The following is a 27,493-nucleotide window of genomic DNA, read 5'->3' as shown; positions in this document are numbered from 1 at the left end:
GTCATCCTCTCCTTAATACAGTGCAGTCGCCCTGTCCCATGTGCAGAAAAACACCCCCAAAGCATGATGCTACCACCCCCATGCTTCGGAGTAGGGATGGTGTTCTTGGGATGGTGCTCATAATTCTTCTTCCTCCAAACACGTTTAGTGGAATTATGACCCAAAAGTTCTATTTTGGTCTCATCTGACCACATGACTTTCTCCCATGACTCCTCTGGATCATCCAAATGGTCATTGGCAAACTTAAGACGTGCCTGGACATGTGCTGGTTTAAGCAGGGGAACCTTCCATGCCATGCATGATTTTAAACCATGACGTCTTAGTGTATTACCAACAGTAACCTTGGAAACGGTGGTCCCAGCTCTTTTCAGGTCATTGACCAGCTCCTCCCGTGTAGTTCTGGGCTGATTTCTCACCTTCTTTAGGATCATTGAGACCCCACGAGGTGAGATCTTGCATGGAGCCCCAGTCTGAGGGAGATTGACAGTCATGTTTAGCTTCTTCCATTTTCTAATGATTGCTCCAACAGTGGACCTTTTTTCACCAAGCTGCTTGGCAATTTTCCCGTAGCCCTTTCCAGCCTTGTGGAGGTGTACAATTTTGTCTCTAGTGTCTTTGGACAGCTCTTTGGTCTTGGCCATGTTAGTTGTTGGATTCTTACTGATTGTATGGGGTGGACAGGTGTCTTTATGCAGCTAACGACCTCAAACAGGTGCATCTAATTTAGGATAATAAATGTAGTGGAGGTGGACATTTTAAAGGCAGACTAACAGGTCTTTGAGGGTCAGAATTCTAGCTGATAGACCGGTGTTCAAATACTTATTTGCAGCTGTATCATACAAATAAATAGTTTAAAAATTGTTTATTGTGATTTCTGGATTTTTATTTTTAGATTGTCTCTCACAGTGGACATGCACCTACAATGACAATTTCAGACCCCTCCATGATTTCTAAGTGGGAGAACTTGCAAAATAGCAGGGTGTTCAAATACTTATTTTCCTCACTGTACGCACAGTAACCCTTCTTCTTTTGCTATTCTCTGTTTCTCATTTCTCGTTTTCACCATCTCTACCTCTCCCTTCTATTATGTTTATTTATTATCTATCTCTTCTTACACACTATCTTTCGTCTCTACTGTATCTGTCTCCTGTATCTCTCGGTATAATCATGTCTCTGTCCTTGTGTTTTGTCAGGTTGACTCCGGAGCAAAAGCGCTTGCTATGGGAAAAGCGTTACTTCTGCCACGCCGAAAGCAGCCGCTTGCCTCTGATCCTGGCCAGCGCTCCCAGCTGGGAGTGGGCGTGTTTGCCTGACATCTATGTCCTCCTGCGCCAGTGGTCATGTACCAACCACCTGGATGCTCTGGGCCTGCTGCAGGCTACGTAAGAACTTCATTTCCTGCTTGCTGTACACACCCCATGTGACCAATTTTAAAGCACCAAACTTATTAAACACATTTCTCAATCTTTCTCAAACCTGTTCAAGATTGTTTCTGTCCTGTTGGATTGAAGCAGAAGTAAAATGTCTGTAAAATAAATCAGTTTTGTGTGTGTATATTTAGGTTTCCAGATCAGGAGTGCAGGCGCACAGCTGTCCAGTGGATGGACTCCATCTCTGACCCTGAGCTCCTAGACTTTCTTCCACAGCTTGTGCAGGTCTCTCTCTCTCTCTCTCTCTCTCTCTCTCTCTCTCTCTCTCTCTCTCTCTCTCTCTCTCTCTCCCTCTCTCTCCCTCTCTCCCTTTCTCTTTCTTTTGCGCTCTCTCTCATGTTTCTATTGTTTTATCTTTTTTCCCTAAATCAGGCTCTGAAGTACGAGTGTTACCTGGACAGTCCTCTGGTGCGTTTCCTGTTGCGCAGAGCCATCGGAGACATGCGTGTCGCACACTGCCTTTTCTGGTGTGGCCACTTTCTGTTTTGCATGCTATACTAAGATAACATATGCTGGCATACCCTGAAATGTTATAGTACACACACACACACACACACACACACACACACACAAAAGAGTCTGTGTCATATGGCCAGTCCCAATAAACATGAATGCAGTCCTATCGAAACAAAAAACACATTATGTTGCCTCTAGCACACTGCATATGGTGTTGAGTCTGCAGCTGAGATTCATAACCCGGTTCAGTGTACTAGCTCACTCAGCTATAGCACCATCTGCTGGAACAATCCATGACGGCCAGTCTCATTGCTCCCTGTGTTTAAGCTGTTATACAATAGAGACAGTTTATTGTGTATGAAAGGCTGTAAATGTTGCTAGAGTGCGCAGTATTGTATAGGATGATGAAAGGGATCTTTTGTTGTCTTTTCCAGGCTGTTCCATGTGTATCGTTATCCAATAAATTACAGATGTTTCCTTGCCTAACCAGCAAGCAAATCCAGATCACCCTAAAGGCACCAAAACACGCCTGCCGGCATAGCATTTTATTCTCGCTCTGTATATGTAGCTTTAGTCCAGGTTTACCAGATTCCACCAAAAACTGCCCACAGATGAATTGGTTAAAATCACTTCCTAGGTGTAAATGAGTATGAGAGTTTATGTGAATCCAATCTCCTTTACCATTGTCTCCACACTGACTAAATAATTAAATATATCCAGAAATTAAAATGCGTCAAATGCTGTGTGTAGTGCGGTTTAACTATTGTATTATGTTGGGTAGGTACCTGAAGGATATTGCTGTGCGTAATGCAGATTAGCCTTATAATATTGAATGTCACTGCACAGGTTGCTGAAGGACACTCTGCAGGACTCACAGTTCAGTGTACGCTATCAGCATCTACTGGCTGCGTTGCTCTGCTGCTCAGGCCGAGGCCTCCGTGAAGAGTTTGACCGCCAGTGCTGGCTCATCAACATCCTGGCTAAAGTAGCACAGCGTGTCCGAGACGCCTCTCCATCATCGAGACAAGTCTGAATCTCCTTCTCTATTTAATTATGTTCATTAAGTCGTATTTCCTGTACTGTCATTGAACTCTGAGAAGCTGTAAAGCTGTTTACTTTTACTTACTCTAAAACGAGATGGTAAGTTGTGTGTGTGTGTGTGTGTGTGTGTGTGTGTGTGTGTGTGTGTGTGTGTGTGTTTCGCTCCAGGCGCTACTCAGAGAAGGACTGGAGGAGGTCAAACATTTCTTCTCCATAAACAGCAGCTGCCGCCTTCCGCTTAACCCTGGCCTGCTAGTGAAGGGCATTAACATACAGGTACATGTTAAAGTCATGGCTTTCCTTATTAATAAGTTACAAAGCTTTTACAGTCCACTTTGATTCATAATCATGCATTTATTGCTGCATTGCAGCTAAATTAATTTTGCTGTGACAGTTTTCATTTATGTCGAATGCAAAAATAAGGAATAAAACAAAAATATAATAATTTCCCTTAGTAATTGTGTTCTCCTGACCCCTGAACAGCAAAATAGTGTAGTTACTCACAAAAGTGAGTACACCCCTCACATTTCAGTAACCATTTTATATGTTTCGCCCCTCACAGTTCAGCAAATTTATATGTTCTTAAGGGACAATACTGTAAAAATGAAACTTAGAGTAGTCAGTGTGCAGCTTGTTTAGCAGTACAGATTTACTGTCCACTGAAATCAACTTAACATTCTGGGGTGTAACGGTACACAAAATTCCCGGTTTAGGACGTACCTCGGTTTTTAAGTCACGGGTTCGGTTAAATAAAAATTATTATAAAATATGAAATAAAATAGAATAAATCAAATTAATGCAATCAATTCTTTTATTATATTAATTAAATTCAGTAATTGAATAAATAGGCACAAATTAAACTGATTAAATACAATTAAATGAACGGAAAAAATGTAATGGGTTACAATTGTTAGACCTCATTTTGGTACCAAATGTCTTCATTCCTTCTTCCTTCTCATTAGCGTCTAACGCTAGCGTTATGGATTCTTTAGCGTGTTCATGCATGCGCAAAACAAATCTTATTTCCTGTACGGCGTGAGTAGCCACAGTGACACTGTGCTAAATCTAGTTTAAAGAGTTTCAAGTTTCAAGGTAATTTCCCCAGTACCAGCAGCGCTCATGCAGCCTCAGACCATGATGCTACCACCACCATGCTTGACTGTAGGCAAGACACAATTTTCTTGGTATTCTTTACCAGGGAAACATTACACATGCTAGACACCATCTGAGCCAAACAAGTTTATCTTAACAAGTGTCTCATCAGACCACAGGACATGGTTCCAGTAATTCATGCTCTTATACAGTTTGTCCTCAGCAAAATGTTTGCTGGCTTTTTTCTTAGTCAGCTTCAGAAGAGGCTTCCATCTGGGAAGACGGCCATGCAGACCGACTTGTTGCTGTGTGCGGCGTATGATCTGAGCACTGGCAAGCGGACCTTCCATTTATGCAACCTCTAAAGCAATACTGCAGCACTCATACGTCTGTTTTTTTTAAACAGCTTCTACACCTGATGCACAGCACGAGGACACGACTTCTTTGACCGACCCTTGTGAAGGCCTGTTCCGAGTGGAACCCATCTTAGAAAACCTTCTGTATGACCCTGGCCACTGTACTGTTAGTCAGTTTCAGGGTGTTAGCAATCTTCAATTGCCAATGCTTCTATAGCCAAGGCCATATTTTATAGAGCAACAATTCTAATTCTCAAATCCTCAGAAAGTCTTTGCCATGAGGTGCCATGTTGAAGATCCAATGGTCCTGTCAAGCAGACAAAAACATGAACATGATGAATAGGACATGTGGCTTTTCATGGTTACATGCTGTACAGCTGATATCACTCAGGGTGTACTCACTTTTGTTGACAGCTTTGTTGACAAATAATGGCTGTATATTGAGTTATTTTCAGAGGGCAGTAACTACTCTAAAAGATGTCCAAGTTTTATTTCTATAGTATTGTCTCTTGAGAACAAATACTAAAACAGTTGCTAAAATGTGAGGGGTGTACTCACTTTTGTGAGATACTGTATTGTACTAAAAATTATACTGAATAAGCTTTTGTCAAACCCTTCTTCAGTTTTCACCAGCAAAAACTAAATCTCTTTTCTCTTCTCTTACTTATGCTCTTCTCATCCCCCCCCCCCCCCCGCGCTCTCCTCTTCCTCACCCCTTCATTCCCTCTAGTCCTGTTCCTATTTCAACTCCAACGCTGTACCACTCAAACTTTCATTACAGAACATAGACCCTCTGGGAGACAACATCAACGTCATCTTTAAGGTGCTCACTCATTTGTAAATCTGTTATTGTAGTTCTAAATGGTGTGAGAACCGCAAGTGATGGTTAAACCTATTTTAGTCAGGAGATGACCTGCGGCAGGACATGCTCACCCTGCAGATCATCCGCATCATGAACAAAATCTGGATCCAGGAGGGTTTGGACATGAGGATGGTTATCTTCCGCTGCTTCTCCACAGGCCGGGGCCGGGGTACGTGTCAATGAGTTTGATTTTTCTTTTCAGTGCACTTGTATTCTTCAGGTTTCTGCTCGAACAGGATGTTGTCTCAGTCGAATAGTGCTAGGCTTTTGTCCAAACGATTTGTGAGGTCTGTATAAATGTCTTCCTTTTAGGCATGGTGGAGATGATCCCAAATGCTGAAACCTTGAGAAAAATCCAAGTGGAACATGGGGTGACTGGGTCCTTCAAGGACCGCCCACTGGCTGACTGGCTGCAAAAACACAACCCCACTGAGGACGAGTATGAGAAAGTGAGCAGCCTGAGTTTTCACCTTTGTATAAATATATTTTGACAGCAGATACGAGTTCCTCTATTGATCATGAAGTCTCACTTGAAAAGGTCTACGAATACTATTAAGAAAACCCTACTGCAGGAGAGTTGATGCAACAACAAAACCCCCTGCTTTTTATATGGCTTTTGGGCTTTCCTGGTGCTGTTTATTTATATGGACTGTATTCTGGGGCCGTTCAGGAACAGGTGTGTTTCTATTGATATCACATGACCAATGATTGCACACAGGTCAACTCCATTATTATATGTTATATGACCTTTGATGGCAATTCCGGAACTATATATTTTCTGTGAATACTTAAACATTGTGTCCTATTTTTCTATACTGTGTCAAATATTTATGCAAGATACTGTAGGTCATTGGTCAGTTAACTTAGCTTGTTTGGGAAGATTTGTTCAAACACCACCAAGGTGTCAGGATAGAGAATAGTGAATCAGTGAGAGACATAAATGTTGACAGCACATTTGGCACAGATGTCATATTTAATATTTACTGCACTTAATAAATGAATGTCTATAGACCGGTTTGTTTCTCACAGGATAGACGCAGTGCTGTCAGTCATACACATATAGAGATTTCATGCCTATTAGTCATGTGCATCTCCATGACTGAGGCCGATTGCCATCTCGATGCATAGCCAACGAAACAATGCATTAAAGATGCATATGAAGCATCTCGTGATGTGATACTATGCAATGGAAAAAATATTATGCTATGCAATTCTCTATGGTACAGACACTTTTATTTGTTTGGTTCAAACAGACAGCAAATCATCAATTTACTTAAGTTCATTCTGACTTCTAATGCATGGCACTTTCACAAACAGGTGTTTGTAGTGCAAAAAAAAAGAAAGAAAGAAAGTAAAACCAGATGTTCTTTTGCTGTTCTGAAAGCAATGCAGCTGCCTTTTCCATGTTAATCTATATTCTATGTCTATTCTCAGGACACACCTTTGTCTCCAAAGTGTAGTGATGCGTCATATTCACGTTGCAACAGAGGTGCTAAGAGAACACACTTAAGAAACTGTTTAGTGAGAAGACGTCAATGTACATATAAAATAGTCACCTTCTATATAATAAACGTATAGCGCATCCACTAAAAATTATATATAAATAAATGTTTTTTTTACTGATGCAAATATTTTCAAAACGATGCATCGCAATACAAACGGCAACTTGTGGCCGTTTTTTGTTTTTTTTTGTAAACCGATGCATCGCATCGTTAACTTGTATGTCGGATGCACAAATGCGATACCTGTGTGTGTGTGTGTGTGTGTGTGTGTGTGTGTTTTGGAGTATAACAATTTTGGTATAAAGTGACGAACTTCATCCAGAAATGTTCAGGTCGAGTTCTTCAGTGTCACCATTGATTGTGTGTTATTTTTCTTTAGGCGGTAGAGAACTTCATCTACTCCTGTGCAGGCTGCTGTGTGGCCACCTACATCTTGGGCATCTGCGACCGTCACAACGACAACATCATGCTGAAGAGCAGTGGCCACATGTTCCACATTGACTTCGGCAAATTCCTGGGTCACGCACAGATGTTTGGCAACATCAAAAGGTGAGGCCAGGAATTAGGAAGGAAAAGAATCTGTTTACACCAGTTTACACAACACTGACAAACTCCTTTACAGCTGCTCAACTTAATTGACCTTTTTTGCTCTGAGATTAGAATCTCTGATGTGTTGTCACATTCTGGTGGAAAACGCTGTTCTCTTTGTGTTTTTCAGAGACCGGGCTCCATTTGTTTTCACCTCTGACATGGCGTACGTGATTAACGGAGGAGACAAACCTTCGAGTCGCTTTCATGACTTTGTCGACTTGTGTTGTGAAGCATACAACCTCCTCAGGAAACACGCACATCTGTTTCTCAACCTGCTGGGCTTGGTGAGTTAAAAATTTTGAAAATCCTCATCATTCTATATGCTCTTATTTAGCTCAGTTTGAGCCACTAGTGTTTGACCAGTGTCTTTATTCCAGTCCCGGAGTTATTTGCGTTTTTTTGTACTGTTTTTACTTTGATGTATATTATCCACCATATTTAATGTTTGTGTCTGTGTTTGTGTGTGCACAGATGCAGTCATGTGGCATTCCTGAGCTGTCAGATCTAGAGGATTTAAAGTACGTTTATGACGCCCTGAGACCACATGAGTCCGAGGCAGATGCCACCATGTACTTCACCAGGTTGGAGACCATTTGTATACTTAGAAGGACATTTCCTAATTTTCTTCTACACTTAGGCCAGGGCTGTCAAACATATAACTCAAGGGGTCAGGACTAGCTTGACAAATTCAAATGTTTGAATCTGCCCCATACATTTAATTTAGCATTTATCAAATGCTGAACTAGAAAATTTCAATCGCTTCATCTGCAATTATAACAATATAAAAAAAAAAAGAGCTGTAGCTGTTATTCCACTAGGGGGCAAAATAAACTATAAACACTGCTAATAATGTGGAACACCTTTTTTTTTAAAGCAGGATAAAAAATTTAATAAAAGGGATATAATATCCAAGTGTCATTTAAGAACTAATTTTGGGGTTTTACAGCACCAATGGGAATAACCTTCCCTGTTTAATGCTAATCTGTGTGTAGATTCATGACAAAATCCCAGTTAATTCCACTTCAGTTCCACACTACAAAATGTAAAAATGTTCAAGGGTAAATGGGAACAGAGCTTAAATATTAAGTTAAATATGAGAACTGCTTAAAACACATTATCAACTACGAACTCAACTATAACCTTGTTTCGTGAGAATATTCGTGTCTGGTGTTGTTCAGACCAGAGATTATCAGGAGTTTGTCAAGATCAACCTTCCTTACAGCTGTTTCTGTTTTAGTGTCAGCTGGTAGAGCAGGTCTTTAAATAAATAACAATAACCAAAGGTCTTTCTACTCTCCAGAAACAAACAGCATAGCTGTATTTTGGTGTATACATTATTCACAGCCTATTGACCTGTTGCTCTTGGTTTGATGATAAAATTGAATAGTATGAAACAGAGGATATTCATAACATGAAAATTAACAGGAATGTTGAACAGAAAGCTGTGTGTCTGCTCGAATTCTATGAATGCAGGTCAGAAAAAGCAGAGGCTGCAGTTTGGCAGAATTTTAAAGTGTGATGAACATTCCAGACATACCTTTTACATATCATGGCACATAAGGTCATATGTATTCCCTACACAGAGCATATAGCAATAGGATTCGTGTGATTTTTAAACATCTCATTTCATATTTAGTCTCTAATTTTCCGGGAAGATGCTCCACTATATTCTGCAGCGTGCTTTTGGAGATTTTTGCTAATTCAGCTGCAAGGCTGTTAGTAAATTCAGGTACTGAACAGGCTTGAGTGAAGGGAAGACATCTAATAATTGTGTGTTTCCTACTTTTTGGTAGGAGTTTGGAAAAGAACCACTGGACAAGTGACGTGTCCCAATTATTTTTGTCTATATAGTGTGACCTGCACCATATAGCTATCTGCACTACAGAGCTAATTATGTAACTGCAGAATAAAATGCATTTCTATTTTAAGTTATGAGATGAGTTTATGGGTGAATTTAATACTCCAGTAAACACAAGATGTGTCTACAGTAAAAAATGTCTGCAATATTTTTTTATTATATAGGTTTTTTTTTTTTTACTTTGCATGTTGAGTGAAATAATTTGAAAATATGCACATCCAGCTGGAGACATTTAAATTGTCATCCTAATGTATTTATCTCATATTATCATTGTGATATCTGGTTTTATTAACTTTATTTGTTTTTCTCCATATTATGCAGCTTGTAGAGTAAACTGCACGCACTATTGCTTTAAAACTCTTACAGCCTTTTATTATTAACTGTGCAAATACTATAAAAAAATGTACCCTACTCAGACAGCAGCTCCTGGAGTGAGCTCAGTTGTTGTAATATACTCTAAAATATAATAAGCGTTGAAATTGCACTATATCATATTATTGGGACACATTCTGGTGCTGGCTTAGACTTGTGTTCTATGTGTTTGTATGTTTTTTATAATACTTTTCTCATCTTGCCAGGTTGATCGAGTCCAGTCTGGGCAGCGTGGCCACAAAACTCAACTTCTTCATCCACAATCTCGCCCAGATGAAGTTCGCCTCATCCGAGGAGCGACCCGTATTATCCTTTGCTCCGCGAGCCTACACGCTGAAAAACGACGGCCTTATCCGAAGCCTGTTCGTGTGCCGCCACGTTAAAACCTACAGCCCCAACAAGGGTTATGTACGTCCCACACACACACAGCTTAGAGAACATGAACCACAGACACACACTCAGGGTTATTTTGTAGTAAATATGTTTTCAGTTGTGTAATGTTCTCTCTTGTACAGACATATGTGGTGAAAGTGGAGCGTGAGGGCCAGCAGGGGGCGACATTGGTTCAGAGGACTTTTGAGGAGTTCCACGAGTTGCACAGCAAACTGCGCCTCATCTTCCCTTCTTCTAAACTACCGAGGTACACTAATATTGTCTTTCTACAGAACGCTGAAAAATCTTCTATTAGCTTCAATGCAGGATTGAATTGATTTAGAATCTTATGTGTCTGATTAGAAAGTGCAGCAGATAGTTGGGAGTTTGTTTCTTTGTCTCACTGTATTTTGATAGTTTATGAATAATAATTTCTATACACAACATTTATAAGAAGTGTCATGAAAGCTCACTTTGTGTAAAAACAATTAATTCTGCACTACAAATAGAAACTATAGCAGCTGCTATCAAGCACACACACATACTTCTGTATAAAGTATTCTCCATTGTACAAAGTACCAAAACTAGAAATACAGAAAACCACATCACATGGCAACCAGTCCACAAGATCCAGTTGTATACCAGTAGGAATAAGTTATACCTGAGGTGTGGGTCTAACAGCAGCATTAGTTGCTGATTTGTGCCAAGAATTCTAATAATTTTTTTGTTTTTCATGGAAACTTAATTAATCTGACAAAAATGTTGTGGAAAATATTTAATTATTAAATTTGAGGGAGGTGTGACTTTTACACAGATGTAGTCTGTATCCTGATAACGTGTCTGCTGACCAAGTGTGCTATATTTCTGCACTTTTTGTCTGCCGTTTTCTTGTTGCTTGTACAAATTATACATTCTAACTTACAAGATCGAAAGTTCAAGTTACGTATTTTGAAATAATTGCCTAGCATCTGTGCACGCTAATGATTTTGTGTGGTCTAAATTACTCTCGTTTCTAGCGATGAACCGACTAAGACCGTAAAGAGATGCACACCATAAAATAGAGATGCTTTGCACAGCTGAAAAATGTAGGGAATTTTGTTTGAACGAGCACATATAATCATGGGTTTGTTTTGTAGAGAGTAGAAAGTATTTTTTTTTTGGTTGTTGGTACAGTGTAGAAAAGGAAAGCATAGTGATTAGCAAAACCAGTGGCCTTCTAAACCAACTCATCCACAGCGTAAAAACAGAAAGTTGCTGGCTTTTCCCATCAGTAACTCTGTTGTGTACAAAAGACAAAGTGAAAGTTATTCAGTACACTTCCTACATGACCTACACTTCCTACACCTCACTGCTTGTTTTTTTCCCCATTTTAAACTCGATTGAAACTTTTGCATCTGTGCCTGTATTTTATCAGTGAATTAACAGAAAAATAATTGGCAAATGTTACAGAAGTGTTCCTGGCGCTACCATCATCTCCTCAGTCTGCTGTTCAACAAGAGCACATGTTAAAATATTTCTGTCCTGTTGTGCAGCTTCCCCAGCCGCTTTGTGATCGGCCGCTCACGCGGAGAAGCCATGGCTGACCGGAGGAAAGATGAGCTGAATGCATATGTATGGCATCTGATCCACTCGGCCAATGAGGTTGCTCAGGTACTTTCCACCTGCAGTTCTTGTTATTTCAGCACACAGTGTTTATACCGAGGAGTAGTGTCCACAGGGAAAACATGAAAGAAAAACCTGTTTGTTTTGACCTGTATATTTACACATAGATGATTACCAACCTCGTTTTTAAATGATAAACAAACACTGGTCTAATTTAGGAATCACATTCTTCCCATACTGCTCATGCTACAGGTATTCCTTACTTGGCTGGTATGAAGCTTATAAATGATCTGTGTGCTTAAGTTTCAGTTTGACAGCGTTACTTCCTGGATATCAGCCACAGAATTCTGAAAAGTAAAAAAAAAAAGTAAAAAAAACTTGTGCTCTAGATAGTCCATGTATCTGCCCCTCCTAATCAGTTCTGACAGCCACTGAGGAAACATCTGAGGGTGGGAGAGATGTCAATCTTAGCATGCACATTTATTCAGAATGCACTCTTTTCTTCCAGTGTGACCTGGTCTACACCTTCTTCCACCCGTTACCAAGAGACGAGCGGCCGGTAGGAACTGCCGTAAACACACTGAATAACAAACCAGCAGGTGACCATTCGTACACGTACTTTGTTCCTTTGTTGAAGATAAATCATGATTCATCAGGCATGTGAGCATGACAGTCCAACAGGGTTAATGTTCATTCACCATTATGTGACTCAGTCCATGTAACAAGTCATAAAGCTCAAACTCCATGGCACGTGTGACAGCGATGAGCAGAAAAGGGCCAGTGGTCAGTTACAGCTTTATCAGAAATACTCAATGAGCTTGAATTGACCCAACATGCGGTGGCATATTTGTAATAGTGCAGATCGAGTTGTCACGAATCAATAAGCACTTTGGTTGCTAATTCTACAGAAATTCAGTAAAGCTAGTTAAACATTAATAAGAGCAGCAAACAGCTCAGACGTGACCTCCATGGCTCCACACCTCTTGTTTAATATTTATTTAAGGTGAGGTCGGTCTCAAATCTCAAAATTTATACATTATCAACTCTCAATGAAGATTATTCAACTAAAAAATGAAAAAAGAAAATGTGTGCTTTTCTTTATGAACCATCACAATCAACACTATATTTCTGCATCACAGAGGGTTCATGGACTCCTGTCCCTGGTAAAGTGGCCGGTGAAGTGAAATTGTCCATTTCTTACAAGAGCAACAAGCTTATCATTATGGTGATGCACATACGAGGCCTGGTGAGTCTTTTGATAACATTTATCATTAGGATAAGAAATGATATAATAAGCATTCCATTAATTTATTTATTTTTTGTTTGTTTACAGCAACCTTTGCAGGACGGCACTGACCCGGATCCGTATGTCAAACTGTACCTGCTTCCTGATCCCCAGAAAACAAGCAAGAGAAAGACTAAGGCCGCTCGGCGCACCTGCAATCCCACGTATAACGAAATGGTAAAGATTTTTTTAGCAGTGTGTCAAGAGACCACTTTCACTCTTCACTAGAAGCAGTTTGAAGGGTCCACATCCAGTGACCATGAAGTGAAAACCTGCAGTGTCTTACAAACAAAATCATAATCAATGGCACAGTTAAGAGGGAGGACAGGATCTAACATTAAACTCAAACATAACTGTATTGTTCTATTTTATTATATTTTTAGCCAGATCCATAAGTATTTGGACTTATATACTATATATGTATGTATGTATGTATCTATCTATCTATCTATCTATCTATCTATCTATCTATCTATCTATCTATGTATGTATGTATGTGTGTATATATATATATATATATATATATATATATATATATATATATATATATATATATATATATATATATATATATATATATATATATACACACATATAACATGCAGCAACTGAAGCCAACTGAATGCTATTATTACATTTAGATTTATTAGTTATCCCTAAATGGTTAAATGTGATATATTTTTAAAAACCCCACTGAATTAATTCCTCACATCTTGATTGCATTATTCGATTTTGGTGACACATATATATATATATATATATATATATATATATATATATATATATATATATATATATATATATATATATATATATATATATATAAATTATGTATGTGTGTGTGTATATATATATATATATATATATATATATATATATATATATATATATATATATATATATATATATAAAATTATGTATGTATGTGTATGTATGTGTGTGTATATATATATATATATATATATATATATATATATATATATAAAAAATTATGTATGTATGTATGTGTCACCAAAATCGCTTTAGAATAATGCAATCAAGATGTGAGGAATTAATTCAGTGGGGTTTTTAAAAATATATCACATTTAACCATTTAGGGATAACTAATAAATCTAAATGTAATAATAGCATTCAGTTGGCTTCAGTTGCTGCATGTTTGTGAGACTAATATATTCTTAAATGTCAGTCACTTGACCTTGACCCACCTGAAAACGCACAGTGATGCAAAATAATTGTATCACTGTTCCACATTTTCTCCCCTGTCACATGACACCTTACATTGAGAAGACACGCACTTCCCCTAAAACACTTTTCATATTGTTAGTCATGTTTTAACATTGCAAACTTCCCTTTCTGCATGCACAAGCTTACAGATCCCATGACTGACAACAGAAATGCCTTCACCATTTACAGCAGTTTTCCTTATTTTTTTGGTTGCATTTTTTAGTTCAAAATTTGGCACCATTCTTTATTTTTATTTTTCTCTGTGCCTGTGTCTGATGTTTGCTTTGGTTCTCTCACCCTGTAGCTGGTGTATGATGGGATACCACGTGGTGATCTGAGCCAAAGGTCAATTCATCTTCGAGTCCTGGGTGATGGGGCGTTCTGGGAAAACACGCTGCTGGGCGAGGCCTTCATTCCCTTAAAGAATGTCACACCTGGCCAGTATTGGGTGGACTGGCACCAGCTGAGCACAGGCAGCTCGGATACTAGCCGCTAACAAAAACACACAGCTGCAAAGACAGACAGGGTGATGAAGTGATCGCTGCATTGTGATCAGCAGGCGTAATTCGGCACGTCTCTGTGAAAGGGAACTGACTCCGAAACGAAGCTTATCGAGAAGCATGTACACGTCTGTCTTTGCACCGGGTTCTATGAGTTCTGTGTAGAAGAATGTATTTTCCCCACACTGGGGGTGTTTGTTGCTGAGAGACTTGTAGAGACTTGTGATAGAGAGCCATCACCACACGTGCTTAGTCATGTTGGGGTTTTATTGCCCTCTCCCTGGTCAGAGAGAATTGGACATGGCTGAAACAGCGCAGTTGAGAAGAGAAACACCGACTCTGTCGAATTCCTAGTCGGATCCAAAATATCTTTGTCCGTTGTACAGCCTCATGATTTCCTGTTAAGAGAGGGGAAGTGGAATGTTATAACTTATTTCTTGTTTAAGATGTCCTTTTATTTTGGCTCGATTTGGAGCTAGCTTTTTGTTGTGACATTTACGTCTTTGTGATTTTAGATTCTTACAGATTTTACCGAATGAAATAAGAGGCAGATATGAACTGTTGTAAAAACTGATTAGATTCACTTCGCTGGTGGCGCGGATCTTATCCTACCTTGATGAACTAAAACACTTGACATTCTTTGGCATTGCAAACTCGGGTGTAGTCACGCAAAGTCTAAAGCATCTGTAATATGAGTGACATTTTTTTTAACCAAGCACTAGGCGCTAAACTGATTTGGGATGCAGTGGTATTGATATTCATTGATATTCTTCCAATATATCTCCTAGCCCAATAGCACACAACCCAAACACCTTATTTACAGGTGCACTTAACAGCTTGCCTTCAACTTAAGCGTGAAGGTTGGAACGTGATGACAGAAGCCTGAGCAGGCAGTTAAGGTTTCGGTTTGGACATCGTATCGCAAACTTAGAGCTGTGCAGTCGAATGATTCACGTGCATGCTGTGAAATTGCTACTGGATAAATGTTGCACTTTTGGCCTTTTTTGCCATGAAGTATTTTGTGCTTACGTTTCTGGGATCATTAGTTTGTTGCTTGAAATTAAATATTTTATTTATTTGAATAAAGCAAAGATTAACACGCAAGTACTGTTAATATGTTTGTGTTAATATTCATTCCTTGATTTGAAATTGTTTGCGAAAGTCAACTGTTGGGACCTAAATCTAACCTTTAAGCTTTAATCTGTCTTTTTTGTTTCGTTTTATCTCCTTAAAAATAGATGCATGCAAAGATTCCCTAAAATCACTGATTGAATTGCTGGCATTTGTTTTTTGTTTTTGTCCTTTTTTTTTTTTTTTTAACCTTTTCACATACTTTCTCTTTCTGTTTCTTTGCAGCACAAACCTGTTGATCTGCTAATTTCACTAGTTAATCCACTGTCCTAAACAAAACTAAAGGTCTCAGTGGGAAAGCTTGTTAAATGAAGGAAATGCTTGAAATGCACCAAAATTTAAAACCTTTTTTGAACAATATGAATGTAAATACAGGAATTCTGATATGGTGTGAACAGTAAAGCACATTGTTGCTTGCCTGGAGGTGAAGGGAATTTTCTGAACAACATGCACTCGAAAAGGTCCACCTCCTGAGAGTCATGTTGTTTTGCTCATTTGTTGTCTAAGTAATTCTGTCACTAATGTTTCTAATGCTGAAGTTGATCAACTTAATTTTTGAAGTAGCAAACTGTACTGGGTGTACTGAGTTTTCTTACTGGTGACTTGCTCTTTGTGTGCACTTGTAAGGAAGACTGTTGAAAAAGCTCAGACTTGCTTTGATTATGCAGAAATTTGCAAAAGGGGGGAAAGTCAGACAAACCCAAACGAGTTCACTTTGAATCACCACAGGTCATTTGTGCAACAGAAAATAGGAAAGAAGTAAGTGTAAGTTCAAAATGAACAGCTTTGTGTGTTGTATATATTAAGAGTATAATTTGTTTATGCTTTTATGGTTTGGTCACACTGTTTGGTTTTTCTGACATAGCTATATTCCTTTTAGATCATGATTTTTTTATATATATATATATATATATATATATATATATATATATATATATATATATATATATATATATATTATTTGCACTAAATAATAAAATGAACTTGAATTCAAAACAGAAAAGAACTGGTCATGTTTGAGGATGCGTATCTGCATAGTGGTCAAATTGCAGTTTGTCAAAAAGAGAACTTGTCATTCATGCAAATAAGGGAATGCTTTCAATTTGCCTGTTTATTAACATTGCTTAAACTCACGGGCCACACCTGCACATCCACGCCATTTTCCAATGAGCTGATCATGTGGCAGTGGTACAAAGCATAAAATCAGGCAGTTACAGGTTAATGTTTATGCACTATATAGACAAACGACTGACACCTGGTTGTAAGACTTTGTGCTTTGTGAACATTTAATTCCACATTTAGGTATTATTTGCTGTTATAATAACCTCCATTCTTCTGGGAAGATGTTCTACCAGATTCTGGAGTTTGATTTGAGATTTGTGTTCATTCAGTGAAAGGGTGTTAGTAAAGTCAAGTAGTGTAGAATGTAAAATGACCTGGGGTGCAGTCAGTGTTTCAATTCATCCCAAAAGTGTTCAATATGGCCTCTACAGCAGGTCACTTGAGATCTTCCACTCCAACCCAGGTAAACCATATCATCATGGAGCTGGCTTCGGCACAGAGGCATCGTCATGCTGGAACAGGTTTGGTTCTCTTAATTCAAGTGAAGGGAAAATTGTATGTTACTGCAACCAAAGACTTTGCATATAATTGTGTGCTTCCAACTTCGTGGTAACAGTTTGGGAAAGAAACCACATATGAGTCAGGTGTCTGCTGTCATACATTTGTCGTAGTGTGTCTCGCATCACAACGGGAAGTAGTGTGATCTCTATGACTGTGGCGTGGTTGTTGGTGCCAGACTGACTAGATTGATCCCATTGGATTTTCATGTACAATAGTCTCTATTGTTTCAGAAAAAAAATAAACACCAGTAAGCAAAAGTGAACATGCCTGTTTAGAAAAGATGGACAAATAGCCAGACTGGATCAAGCTGAAAGGAAGATTACCCGAGATCCCCTTTTCTCCCATTGTGATGTTGGATGTGAATATATGGTTAATCTTGACATGTATGTACAGTATGTATGTATGATGCCATGCATTGTGCTGCTACAAAATGAAAAAATACAGGTGTCCCTAATTTCTGATTTGGCTGTGGCTCACACCCAGGTTTGTCAACATCGCACAGGCGTTTAAAGTTACATCAAGCCTGTGTTTTTTTTCTTGTGTCTGGCTCTCCATGTAAGCTGTGTTTGTTACTTCATTGATTATAGTCATTAAGGTTAATGCTGCATTGGGAGGAGTAATGATGACTGACAAAGCTGATAATTATCCAAACAAAAGGCTAGTTCTTACAAGATTTACTGTTCAACATGATGGGATGTTAGAAAGTCAGAAATAGCTATTTAATGTATTATAATGAAACAAGGATGTGTAATGACTGCATTAACAAAAACTGTTCTGGAGCTAGTTTAACTCAGAATATGCTTAAAGATTATTGAAATTTTTACACACAATAACAAAAACATCCAATTTATGTACTGTATATGTTAATAGAATCTGAATTTCCTAATGACAGTCTAAGTGATTTTTCTTTTCAAAAGTTCAAAACATTTTAGTCCTATTACTTATAGGGCAAAAAATACATTAAAATTGGGTTATACAGTATTATATAATTTATAATAGTAATATAGTTCAGACTACACTGTGACCTTTTTAATTAGAGCTATTGTATTAAAGAGGACATTTTACTGTTTATTTTCACTTGGGAGCATCTGTTTGGAACGAAGTATCCTTTAAAATGAGCTAAATGTGATTAGTATGGTTTAAACAATAATCTGTTCTATAAGAAGAAAGTATGTCATTATCACTTATAAGCACAGTTTTCTTGGTCTATTATATATCAAATAACTGTCTTATTAATTAAAAAATTGAGGCTGTCTAGGAAGCAAAAAACTAATTTACTTGTTTGTGGATGTTTCACATCATTAAATCTTGTAGAGTCACTTTTCCATTCCAACCGTGGCAAACCATGTTTTCATGTGAACCTGTCATTCTGAAACGGGTTTGGCCTCTTGGTTCCAGTGAAAACAAATTATAATGCTACAACACACAAGGATATACTGTACGGTTATGTGCTTCTAACTGTGTTGCGCGTTTGATGCAAATTCGTTATGGGCAGTTGTCCACAAACATTTGCCCAAAAAGTGTAGGATGAGCAAAAGGCTGGGGATACCCTAGAAAGTTTGCAGGATAATCCATTGCTTGACACAATCTCACTCACACACACACACACACACACACACACACACACACAAACACACCCATTAACACCAATCAGCCTACAATGCATGTCTTGGTGAAGGAAACTGGAGTGCTCAGAGGAAACCACTAAAGCACAGAGAGAACATGCAAACTCTGAATGAAGAAATCACCGTCAACCTCATTTAAAAGTCAAGTGAAAGGACTTCCAAGAACATTGGATTTTATTAGAAAAGCAAAGAGGGGCTAACACCTAAAATGGGAAGTTCTTCATGGTGAAACAAACTTAGTGCCAATAGCGTATTAGAATGAACGAACTGTCCTGAACTAGGCTGAAGCTCATTTCCTAGCAAGGCCACCAGATAGTACATCTGATCAGTGACATAGTGTGAAGTCAAACGTAGATTTACTGTACAGATGTACACATATGAATTGTATAGATTAAATGTATATAATTTGATTTGATTAGGCGGTGCTATTTAATGTTATGCAATCAGTACTCGGGTTCTCTTGCAGCAGGGGTAATGTCTTTTTTTATAGGAACGAGCCTAATTATCTTTTACACAGATGTGAAATAAGTTCTCTAGACTATGGAAGGCGATGACCTGCAAACTAGAGGCCTACACAAAATATAGTGGAGATTTTCACACAAATAGTCACAGGCACACGCCTATTTCCTGTTCTCAGTTCATTTTGAATGGGATTTGCCCAATCCGAGAGAAAGGTAGAGAAATTGCATTTATAACACAAATCAGTGAAAACACCTTGTTTCAAAAAAAAAAAAAAAAAAAAAAAAAATATATATATATATATATACATACACATTTATTTCTATTGAAAAAAACGCCAGTCCTGACTGCACGTCTCTGTAGCGTTTGATATGTGCGCATGCGCTTCAGCAATGGAACGTGTGTAACAGGAACTGTGCGTAGACCGGAATTCTGCGACGCTCCCTAATTCCGCCCTTGTGAGCACGGAGTTTATCGACGGTCCCTTACAGTCTTTTCTGATGAAATCTCTCGTTGTTGTCGCTGCGCTTTTTCTCTGCTAGCCTTCAGTCTGGACGGACAGGAAAAGGGGAACGAGAAAACTTGCCGCTGAAAAACACTGTCGAAAATACCACTACTTACACAGCAGACTTCCGCCGAGTTTTTTTTTTTTGTTTCGAACGAGACATTTCCATCGAAATTATTGTTTTTTGAAAAAGCGACTGAATGCCGACACGCTAACTCCGTACTCAGCGCTCTTATCAGAAGAGGAGGGGACCTTCAGCTGGCGCCTTGCTTCAATATCGACTTTAAACCTAAAATAAAACACAAAAAATGGCTTGCATATCGACGTTCGATTTGGGATGTGTGGGATTGATCAGCTCTATTATTATCACGCCAACGTCCTCTGTTTTTTCTTCTGTTCTCAATAAGTGTGTGAATGTGATGAATCCTCAATGTGGAGCTGCTGTGAACAGGAACATGGCGAGTGCCGGGGACAATATGGGCGCCGACTGCCTTCACTGCTGGGTCGCATGGAGAGCTAACCGGCAACATGGCCTTGTTTAAACACTATGGACACTTTGGGGATTTAATGATATTACACACGGACAGTATTCTGACACTTTATTTGTTTTTGTTTTTCAGTAGCTAATATTTAGCAGCACATAAAGTTCACTTCCTAGTTAAAAAAAAAAAAAAAAAACGCTCCTCCAGCTGGCGCTAGTTCTGACACGTGGATTATTTTTTTTTTTATTTAACTTCTTAACACTTTTTAGGTTAACATAGAGTATTAGCTGAGGCTTGTAAAAAGGGCGGAAAAAAACACTTGGTTACTACCTAAGAAGTTACAGGAACGTCAATTTGTGTCCTGTTATTTTTTTTTTTCTTTCAGGATCTCAAATCTGATAATCCTATTTAGTATTTTTTGAATAGTTAATATATAGTAATGTATAGAAGTATGAGCTCTGAGGAAACCTTCTCTAAAAGGGTGTCAGGGCCTGGCACTAGCCTTGAGGTGGGAAATGACGGCTCAGCAAGCTTCTGGATCAGTTTGCTGTCAGCAGTGTCGAGGCCCGCATGGTCGCTTTTTCAGAAATATTTGCCTGGAAGATCGCAGACTTGGTCCAGCGAGGCAGGAAAATCTAAGCTTGACTTTGGACAACAGCTAATGACAGGTCTAGATGAGCTTCTGCCTTCTGAACGCAGTTCCTCTCCCCTGAGTGTGGCTTATGTTCACTGTCAGCATGGAAACGGCGTTTTTGTAAATTCAGGAGATGCAGAAAGTCTGCGCTGGTTAACAGGAGAGACTCTGAGGGAGCTGGGGATTCAGGACACCCGGAATACAAACTGCAATGCTCACCAAAGCGCCCCGATGGAATTCAGGTACCTGGCGTCGACGAGGAAGTTTCTAAGCCAAGTTCTGACCCCGAAAGAAGGAAAGCAAACGGAGGCCGTGCAGCACAAGTTGGGCATTTGGTACCATGGGTCAGGCGTGAGAGCCTCAAACACCTGGTGGTGGTGGCAGGGACTTTGGAGATCTGAAGACCCTCAAAACAGTGCGCCTGCTTTGTACCAGACTAGAACCTGTGCTGCTGCCACTGGAACAAAGTCCCTGCATTGTGAAGAGCACTACAGTAGTGGTCATTGTGAGCCAGGTTGCCAGAGGTCAGCTGGTGCCGTTGATAAGCCAGTCAAACTGGTAGGACACAGCAGTGAGGCTGAATGGACATGCAGTGAATGTGCTGGACCTTCACACATCAAAGAGTCAGCTGATCATACAGGCCTTCACACGGAAAGGCTGGAATTCCTTCCAAACTCAGTGCGCCTACCATCCGCCTGTGATCACAGCCTTTTAGAGCATCAAATCGGGACTGGGGCTCCTGCTACCTGCAGCGAGGTGCCGGTTCTAACTCCAGATCAGGACAATGGCTACTCTAGTTTGGAGGAAGAAGGTGCCAGTGCAAGGCAGCATAATATGAATGCTGTTTGTGAATTGTCAGGCCTTGACCGTTCTGCTGCTTCCCAGGCTGGTGATCATGGGCAAGGAGGAGAGGAGGACAAATCTGGTGGGAATATTCATTGCAAGAGGTTTGAGAACAAAGCCGAGGACAAGGAGGAGGAGAAAGAGCAAAACACAGAGCCGGTGATTGTACATGAGGCTTTTCCAGTTCAATCCACCCCTTACTGTCAGAATAAGGTCATTGCTTACATCATGGGCAGCCCCTGCAGCGATGAGTCGGACATGGAAGACAGCAGTGTTCAGGACAGCGATGAGGACGATGATGGCTTTGACAGCGACATCTTGGATAGCTGTTCTGACTCTTCTGAGAATTCTGAGGACAGTGATGATGAGGATGAAGAGGACGAGGAGGATTCAGAATCGGATGAGCTTGACTCTGAGAGTGAAAGATTGTGGAAATCATTGTGCCAAACCAGGGACCCCTATAACCTTCGCAACTTTACAGCCCCTATCCAGACATCCCGGAACCCTTGTGCATCTACGTCGAGTTTGTCCCCTTTGGGGTCTCCAGTGGAAGCCGATTCTCTTTTATGTTCATCCCCACTGTCCTCTCCCTCACCTCTGGGAGGAACCCAGAAAGACATGGAGTCCAGCGAAGAGGCTTGCTCATCAATGGACGAAGCAGAGAGCCTGAAACTTTGGAACTCTTTCAGCTGCTCATCAGATCCCTACAGTCCCCTGAACTTTCAGGCGTCCGTCAGAACTGTGCAACCAGTCAGACAGCGCTGTAAGTTGGAGACACGGGTTGAGCGTGTGGTCTATAGGAAGGAGGAGGCAGAGGAGAGGATGGATAGCGGATTCTCTGAGGCAGCCACTGTCCAAGGAGTTGTCAGGCTCAAAAAGGTTAGTGTGATGTCTGGGTTTTGTTGAAGTTCTTTGAAAACCAAGAAATTTACACATCACCAAAGTTTGTCTAAATAATTTTTTTTTTTTTCTGCAGTTGTTAAAAGTATTTTAAAGAGTGGCACAGAGTAAATATGAAGCTAGCAAAACAATGTGAGCTTTACTTAATAACAATGTAACTAGATACAAAAATAGTGTTTAGTGTATAAACTCCAACTGTCAAGCTCCATTTGCGGTTTCTTTGTAGGTTTCTTTCAGTTCAGCATTAGTAATTTAACAGTATGTGCCTGTATTCTGCCTCTATGTAACACATATATTACAGTGTTGAACAGTTTTCTGTTGTAATCTCCCGTAACCGCTGTTATCTGTGACATGTTAGACATCTATTTTTTGGTTACTGCTCTCAGTGTCAGTAGTCACAGTCTGGATTTAGCTCATCATTATTAAGGCTCACTTGTGAAAATGATGTAAAGCAGTGCAAGCAGACCATTATCCTTTTTTCCTCCCTCTATCCTCTGATGCAACACTTCCCTTTTACTGTCTCCAGGGAGGCACGAGCGAATACTCTGCCCATTACTCATTATCACTCTGGCCCATTTTCAGTCTCTGACACTGTTAGTCATATACATTAGCTGTAACTGTAGAAATAGGCACAGTCCTAGCCATGGCAGTGGACCATGCATCCACCACCATCAGACCTATTTTTTTCTTTTTAATATAATGTCATTGTTATAGACGTATTTGAAATAGTTACTTAGCAACAGTGTTCAGTGGTGTGTGAGAGATGTCTGATCCCTTCTGATTTTTAAAAAGATAAGCGGAGACACAAAAAAGTCACATTTTTAATGAATGTGTGAGAGATACTGGAAACTCTCACTATGCTAAAAACTGTTGTTTAATCACGTCACATCAGAAGGAAGAAAAAGTGTGACCTTTGATTTGGTTTGTCACATGGCTGTTTGGACACACGGACACACCACAGACTCCTATAAAGTTAACACGATGCGTTGTGGGGAAAACCAAAAAAAATAATGAAGGACAGTTTGATGGAATAAATTTCGTTATGAAAGGTGAGGGGGGAAATGGCTGGACTTGTTCAAGCTACCAGGAAGGAAATACAAACTCAAATAATTACCCTGTATAAGTGTGGTGAATCCCAGCATTCACAAGTCATCAGACCTTAAAATGAATTGACTGAATCCAAGAACTTTTTTTTTTTTAATTCCTCATCTTAGATAAATATATGCAATTCTGATATACCTTCTAGCTTATTTTAATATTTGGATATGTATAAGCTTTAATGACTGGGATAGGAACAGCTGTCTTTGTCTGTTTCTGTGTACATGAACCTACCTCTCTGTCGCAAGTGATGCAAGTGAAGAGAAATAATAAAAACGCATCACTTGCTGTACCGAGTCTCGGCTCACTGTTTGAGCCTGCAGTCCATGATGTAACACACAGTTAACATTTTTTTTTATCTGTTATTAGTGCCAAAATGTGGCCTGTTGGATTGGGTGAGTGATGGAACACACCAGAGCAATGCTGTTTTAGGAAAATTATCAACTATAGTGTGATTATTATTATATGTGGTGTGATTAAGCTGCACATGCTGAAATGTTTTCTTCCTGTTCTACCACAGCAGTATGTCAACAGCTTACTTTATAAAAAAAAAAAAAAAAAAAGTGTCATGTAAAGAAATTCGAAAACTAATATTTAATACGTTTTATAAGAGCACCAGAATCTGTTGGAAAAGGACAGTATTGAGCAATAAAGTGTTGGATGTGTTTATTACCCGCACCTCTGAAAGGAGCGGAGTTTCATTACAGCGGAAATAACGTACCTGTGCTCAGGTACACAAATCACAAAGTCTACAAAGTGTTTAGAAAGTCTTTAATCATCAAAAATCAATACATTTTGGGCAACTGAGTATGTGTTGATTTGGGTGTTGTTTTTTAGGCTGTGTAGGTGCAAAAGAGTCTTTTTTTAGTTTTATTTTTTTAAACAAATGTGTATAAGTACTTCTCAGTGATATTTTCTACATGTTTATGATGAGACATGATCTGACACCGTGATTTGGCTAAAATGTGCTTCTTGCTAAAATACGAGTTGCAGAAGCTGTCAGTGTCAGTGTGTAATATCTTTTTTTTTTAATATATATATATATATAAATAATGACTTTCTAAAACGATTCTCAAAGATGTAGGTAGGAGGCACATCACTTTTTTTTTTTTTTTGAGCAGAAAAATCTCTCAGGCATTTCATCTCTCTGCTGTTTAACGCTCTAAATTTGTTAGGGAAATCGTTTCACACGGCGACTCGCTGTGTTTTTCTGGTACAGGTGACGTTCACGGAGGAGGTGGAGGAGTTCTACGCCAGCAGTGACGAGGAGCGGCGCGGCCCGTGGGAGGAATACGCCCGTGACCGCTGTCGCTTCCAGCGTCGCGTTCAGGAGGTGGAGGAGAGCATCAGTTACTGCCTGTCTCCCAGCTTCCGCCTTAGCATCTTTCAAAGACGTTTTCCTAGTAGCTGATTAGCATTTGTTTTGTTTTGTTTGCTTCTTTTGTGGTTATATCGTTTGCACGAGACCGCTATACATATCGGATCTAATTCAGGGTGAAGAGGAGGCATGCAAATAAAAACACAAAGCATAAAGACTCCCGTGTTGCAGTTTCATCAGTGTGTTTGGGTCGAACACTTCATTTGAGTCATACAATCGAGACCCGTTGTTCTATGGACAGAAGACCAGAGCGAAGTAAAGAAATGAAGAATTACTTTATTATTATTATTATTATTATTATTATTATTATTATTATATGTCCAAAATGGTCTTAAATGAAAATGTCTCAGTTTTCACAAAAAATGGTTTGAAACATCTTTGAAAGAGTTAATTGGCAGGTATTGTTTGTCTTAAGCCACTAATGCACTTACTGCACCTCTGAATAGCTTCTCAAATGTCCTGTATTTAACCTCGTAACTACAGTAGTGCAACAGTATTTATATCTTACCCTTTATAGTGTTCGAATTTCCTGTTGCCTTCACGTACTACCAGTTTATTTACGCTGTGTTTAGATGGGTGGGTCCCCCCCCTTAAATAATGCTTTGGGCATAACCTTTTCTTCCAATATCATATTTTCCATTCTAATTGTTTTTACAAACAGGAGATTTTGATGTAATTAATGATTCATAACTGGTGGTCAGTATTTTGTCTGTTGTGCCACAAATTGTCAATTTGTATTGTTCGTTGATCACATATTCCAGTAACCCCCCCCCCCCCCCCCCCAATCGTTTTCAGCAACAAAAAAAAAAAAAAAACACTCCACATATGCCAAGTCTCTAATTTCAGGGGACGTCAATAATCCAGGGTCAAATGTCCCAATCCTTTCTAAATGCAGCTGTAAAACCTGTTGACTAATTAACCTTCAAGCCAAAGATAGCACTCGAGATCTGTACCGATCACTCAGCAGAGGCTCCGTGCTGGAGCACAGCACAGCACGTGACTACAGCGTACCAACGATACACACAAACGAACAGTCGTTTTTATTTTTTTCTCATAAGAGTTCAGCTGAGCCGAAAGCAGTATCTGTTCCTGCATCTGAAGGCTGGCGGGTCTTCATGCTCAATAGCCGCATGGTCCCATATTAAGAGTCCAGTTCTAGCTTTCATTAATCTTTTAAACCCGCTTGGCTTTCTAGTGCTTATGAATCACTGTGGTTGTGTATAGTGTCTTAAACGAGAGTTCGTGTCTCTGTAGTATGAACTGTGGCAGCTGTGACCAAGTGGCTGGATTTATATGTATGACTTAAAAAGATAAAAAAGGAAAGAAATGCAGGGAGCTAAATGCATGAGCTGTTGAAATAATATGCTTGATGTCAAAGCATAAAGTTAATCTGTATAATTAACATGGAAGTGTTTTATTTTTCTAAACCATTTAGGAGTTATAGTTATTCAGCTTATTTTCTGGGTTTTGTCTTAATCAATTAAACATGCAAATAAAACTATTATATAAATGGAGCCGTGTGTCGAGGGTGTGTTCCTACACAAATGTCCTTAATGCGTTTTACGTTCTAACCAAGGAACTGAATGTTTTAACTTTGCACCACTGATATGAAAATCTAAAAGCTTTACATGTTCTAACCGTGCTGAGGATGGAGCCAACAGGAAGGAGGAAAAGAGGAATACCAAAGCACGAGGTTTATGGATGTGGTGAGGGAAGACATGGAGGTAGTTGGTTTGAAAGATGCAGATGTAGAGGACAGAGTAGTTTGGAGAGCGATGATCCCCTGTGGCGACCTCTAGCGGGAGCAACCGCAAGAAAAAAACTAAATTCCACTAGTTACCACCTCCATGAACACAATTTATTATTATTTTTTATTAAATGTAATAAATATTTGTTAAGATTTTATTGGAATATATAAGGTGGGATTTTAGCATAATGGTACAACTATACTATAATGCAAATTTAATGTAGACATGTACACTATAGAAACAAAAATATTGGGACCAAATGCGGTTCTTCCCCAAACTTACTACAAAGTTAAAGACACACGAGTGTAAAGGGTGTCTTTGAATGCATGATTTTTTCCTACATTCGAACTAGGAGACCTGAACATGACAGCATGGCAAATCTCCCCTATACACAGTCAGCTTTATGAAGTTATGGTTTACATGGGTTTGAGTGGAGGATCTTGAGTGGCCTGCTACAGATCTCTGACCTCAACCCTTCTCACCTACATCAGTACATGACTTTACTAATAAGCTTATGGCTGATT

At 39.3% G+C, this 27,493-nt stretch overlaps 2 protein-coding genes across 3 annotated transcripts in view; both read left to right on the top strand.

Moving 5' to 3' along the window:
• Window positions 1-16,677, top strand: part of pik3c2b (phosphatidylinositol-4-phosphate 3-kinase, catalytic subunit type 2 beta) — a 55,141-nt gene extending 38,464 nt beyond the window's left edge. For both annotated transcript variants that reach the window (XM_083533903.1, XM_083533904.1), the window contains exons 16-33: window positions 1,194-1,382; window positions 1,562-1,655; window positions 1,803-1,897; window positions 2,733-2,913; window positions 3,096-3,203; window positions 5,106-5,198; window positions 5,277-5,406; window positions 5,550-5,686; window positions 7,119-7,288; window positions 7,458-7,614; window positions 7,802-7,911; window positions 9,767-9,968; window positions 10,076-10,200; window positions 11,465-11,582; window positions 12,043-12,133; window positions 12,674-12,780; window positions 12,868-12,996; window positions 14,348-16,677. In XM_083533903.1, the coding sequence (XP_083390029.1) occupies window positions 1,194-1,382; window positions 1,562-1,655; window positions 1,803-1,897; window positions 2,733-2,913; window positions 3,096-3,203; window positions 5,106-5,198; window positions 5,277-5,406; window positions 5,550-5,686; window positions 7,119-7,288; window positions 7,458-7,614; window positions 7,802-7,911; window positions 9,767-9,968; window positions 10,076-10,200; window positions 11,465-11,582; window positions 12,043-12,133; window positions 12,674-12,780; window positions 12,868-12,996; window positions 14,348-14,539 (2,428 nt within the window). In that variant the 3' untranslated portion in view covers window positions 14,540-16,677. The remainder of the gene's footprint in view (window positions 1-1,193; window positions 1,383-1,561; window positions 1,656-1,802; window positions 1,898-2,732; window positions 2,914-3,095; window positions 3,204-5,105; window positions 5,199-5,276; window positions 5,407-5,549; window positions 5,687-7,118; window positions 7,289-7,457; window positions 7,615-7,801; window positions 7,912-9,766; window positions 9,969-10,075; window positions 10,201-11,464; window positions 11,583-12,042; window positions 12,134-12,673; window positions 12,781-12,867; window positions 12,997-14,347) is intronic.
• Window positions 16,678-19,794: 3,117 nt separating this feature from the next.
• Window positions 19,795-26,735, top strand: ppp1r15b (protein phosphatase 1, regulatory subunit 15B). The gene is made up of 2 exons (XM_083533490.1): window positions 19,795-22,724; window positions 25,063-26,735. The coding sequence occupies exons 1-2, from the start codon at window positions 20,808-20,810 to the stop codon at window positions 25,252-25,254; spliced, it is 2,109 nt and encodes a 702-aa protein (XP_083389616.1). The 5' UTR covers window positions 19,795-20,807; the 3' UTR covers window positions 25,255-26,735.
• The last annotated feature ends 758 nt before the right edge of the window (window positions 26,736-27,493 follow it).

This window comes from Silurus aristotelis, assembly GCF_946808225.1.
Source record: "Silurus aristotelis genome assembly, chromosome: 28".
NCBI classification, from domain to species: domain Eukaryota; kingdom Metazoa; phylum Chordata; class Actinopteri; order Siluriformes; family Siluridae; genus Silurus; species Silurus aristotelis.
This window is presented reverse-complemented; position numbering and strand designations above follow the sequence as displayed.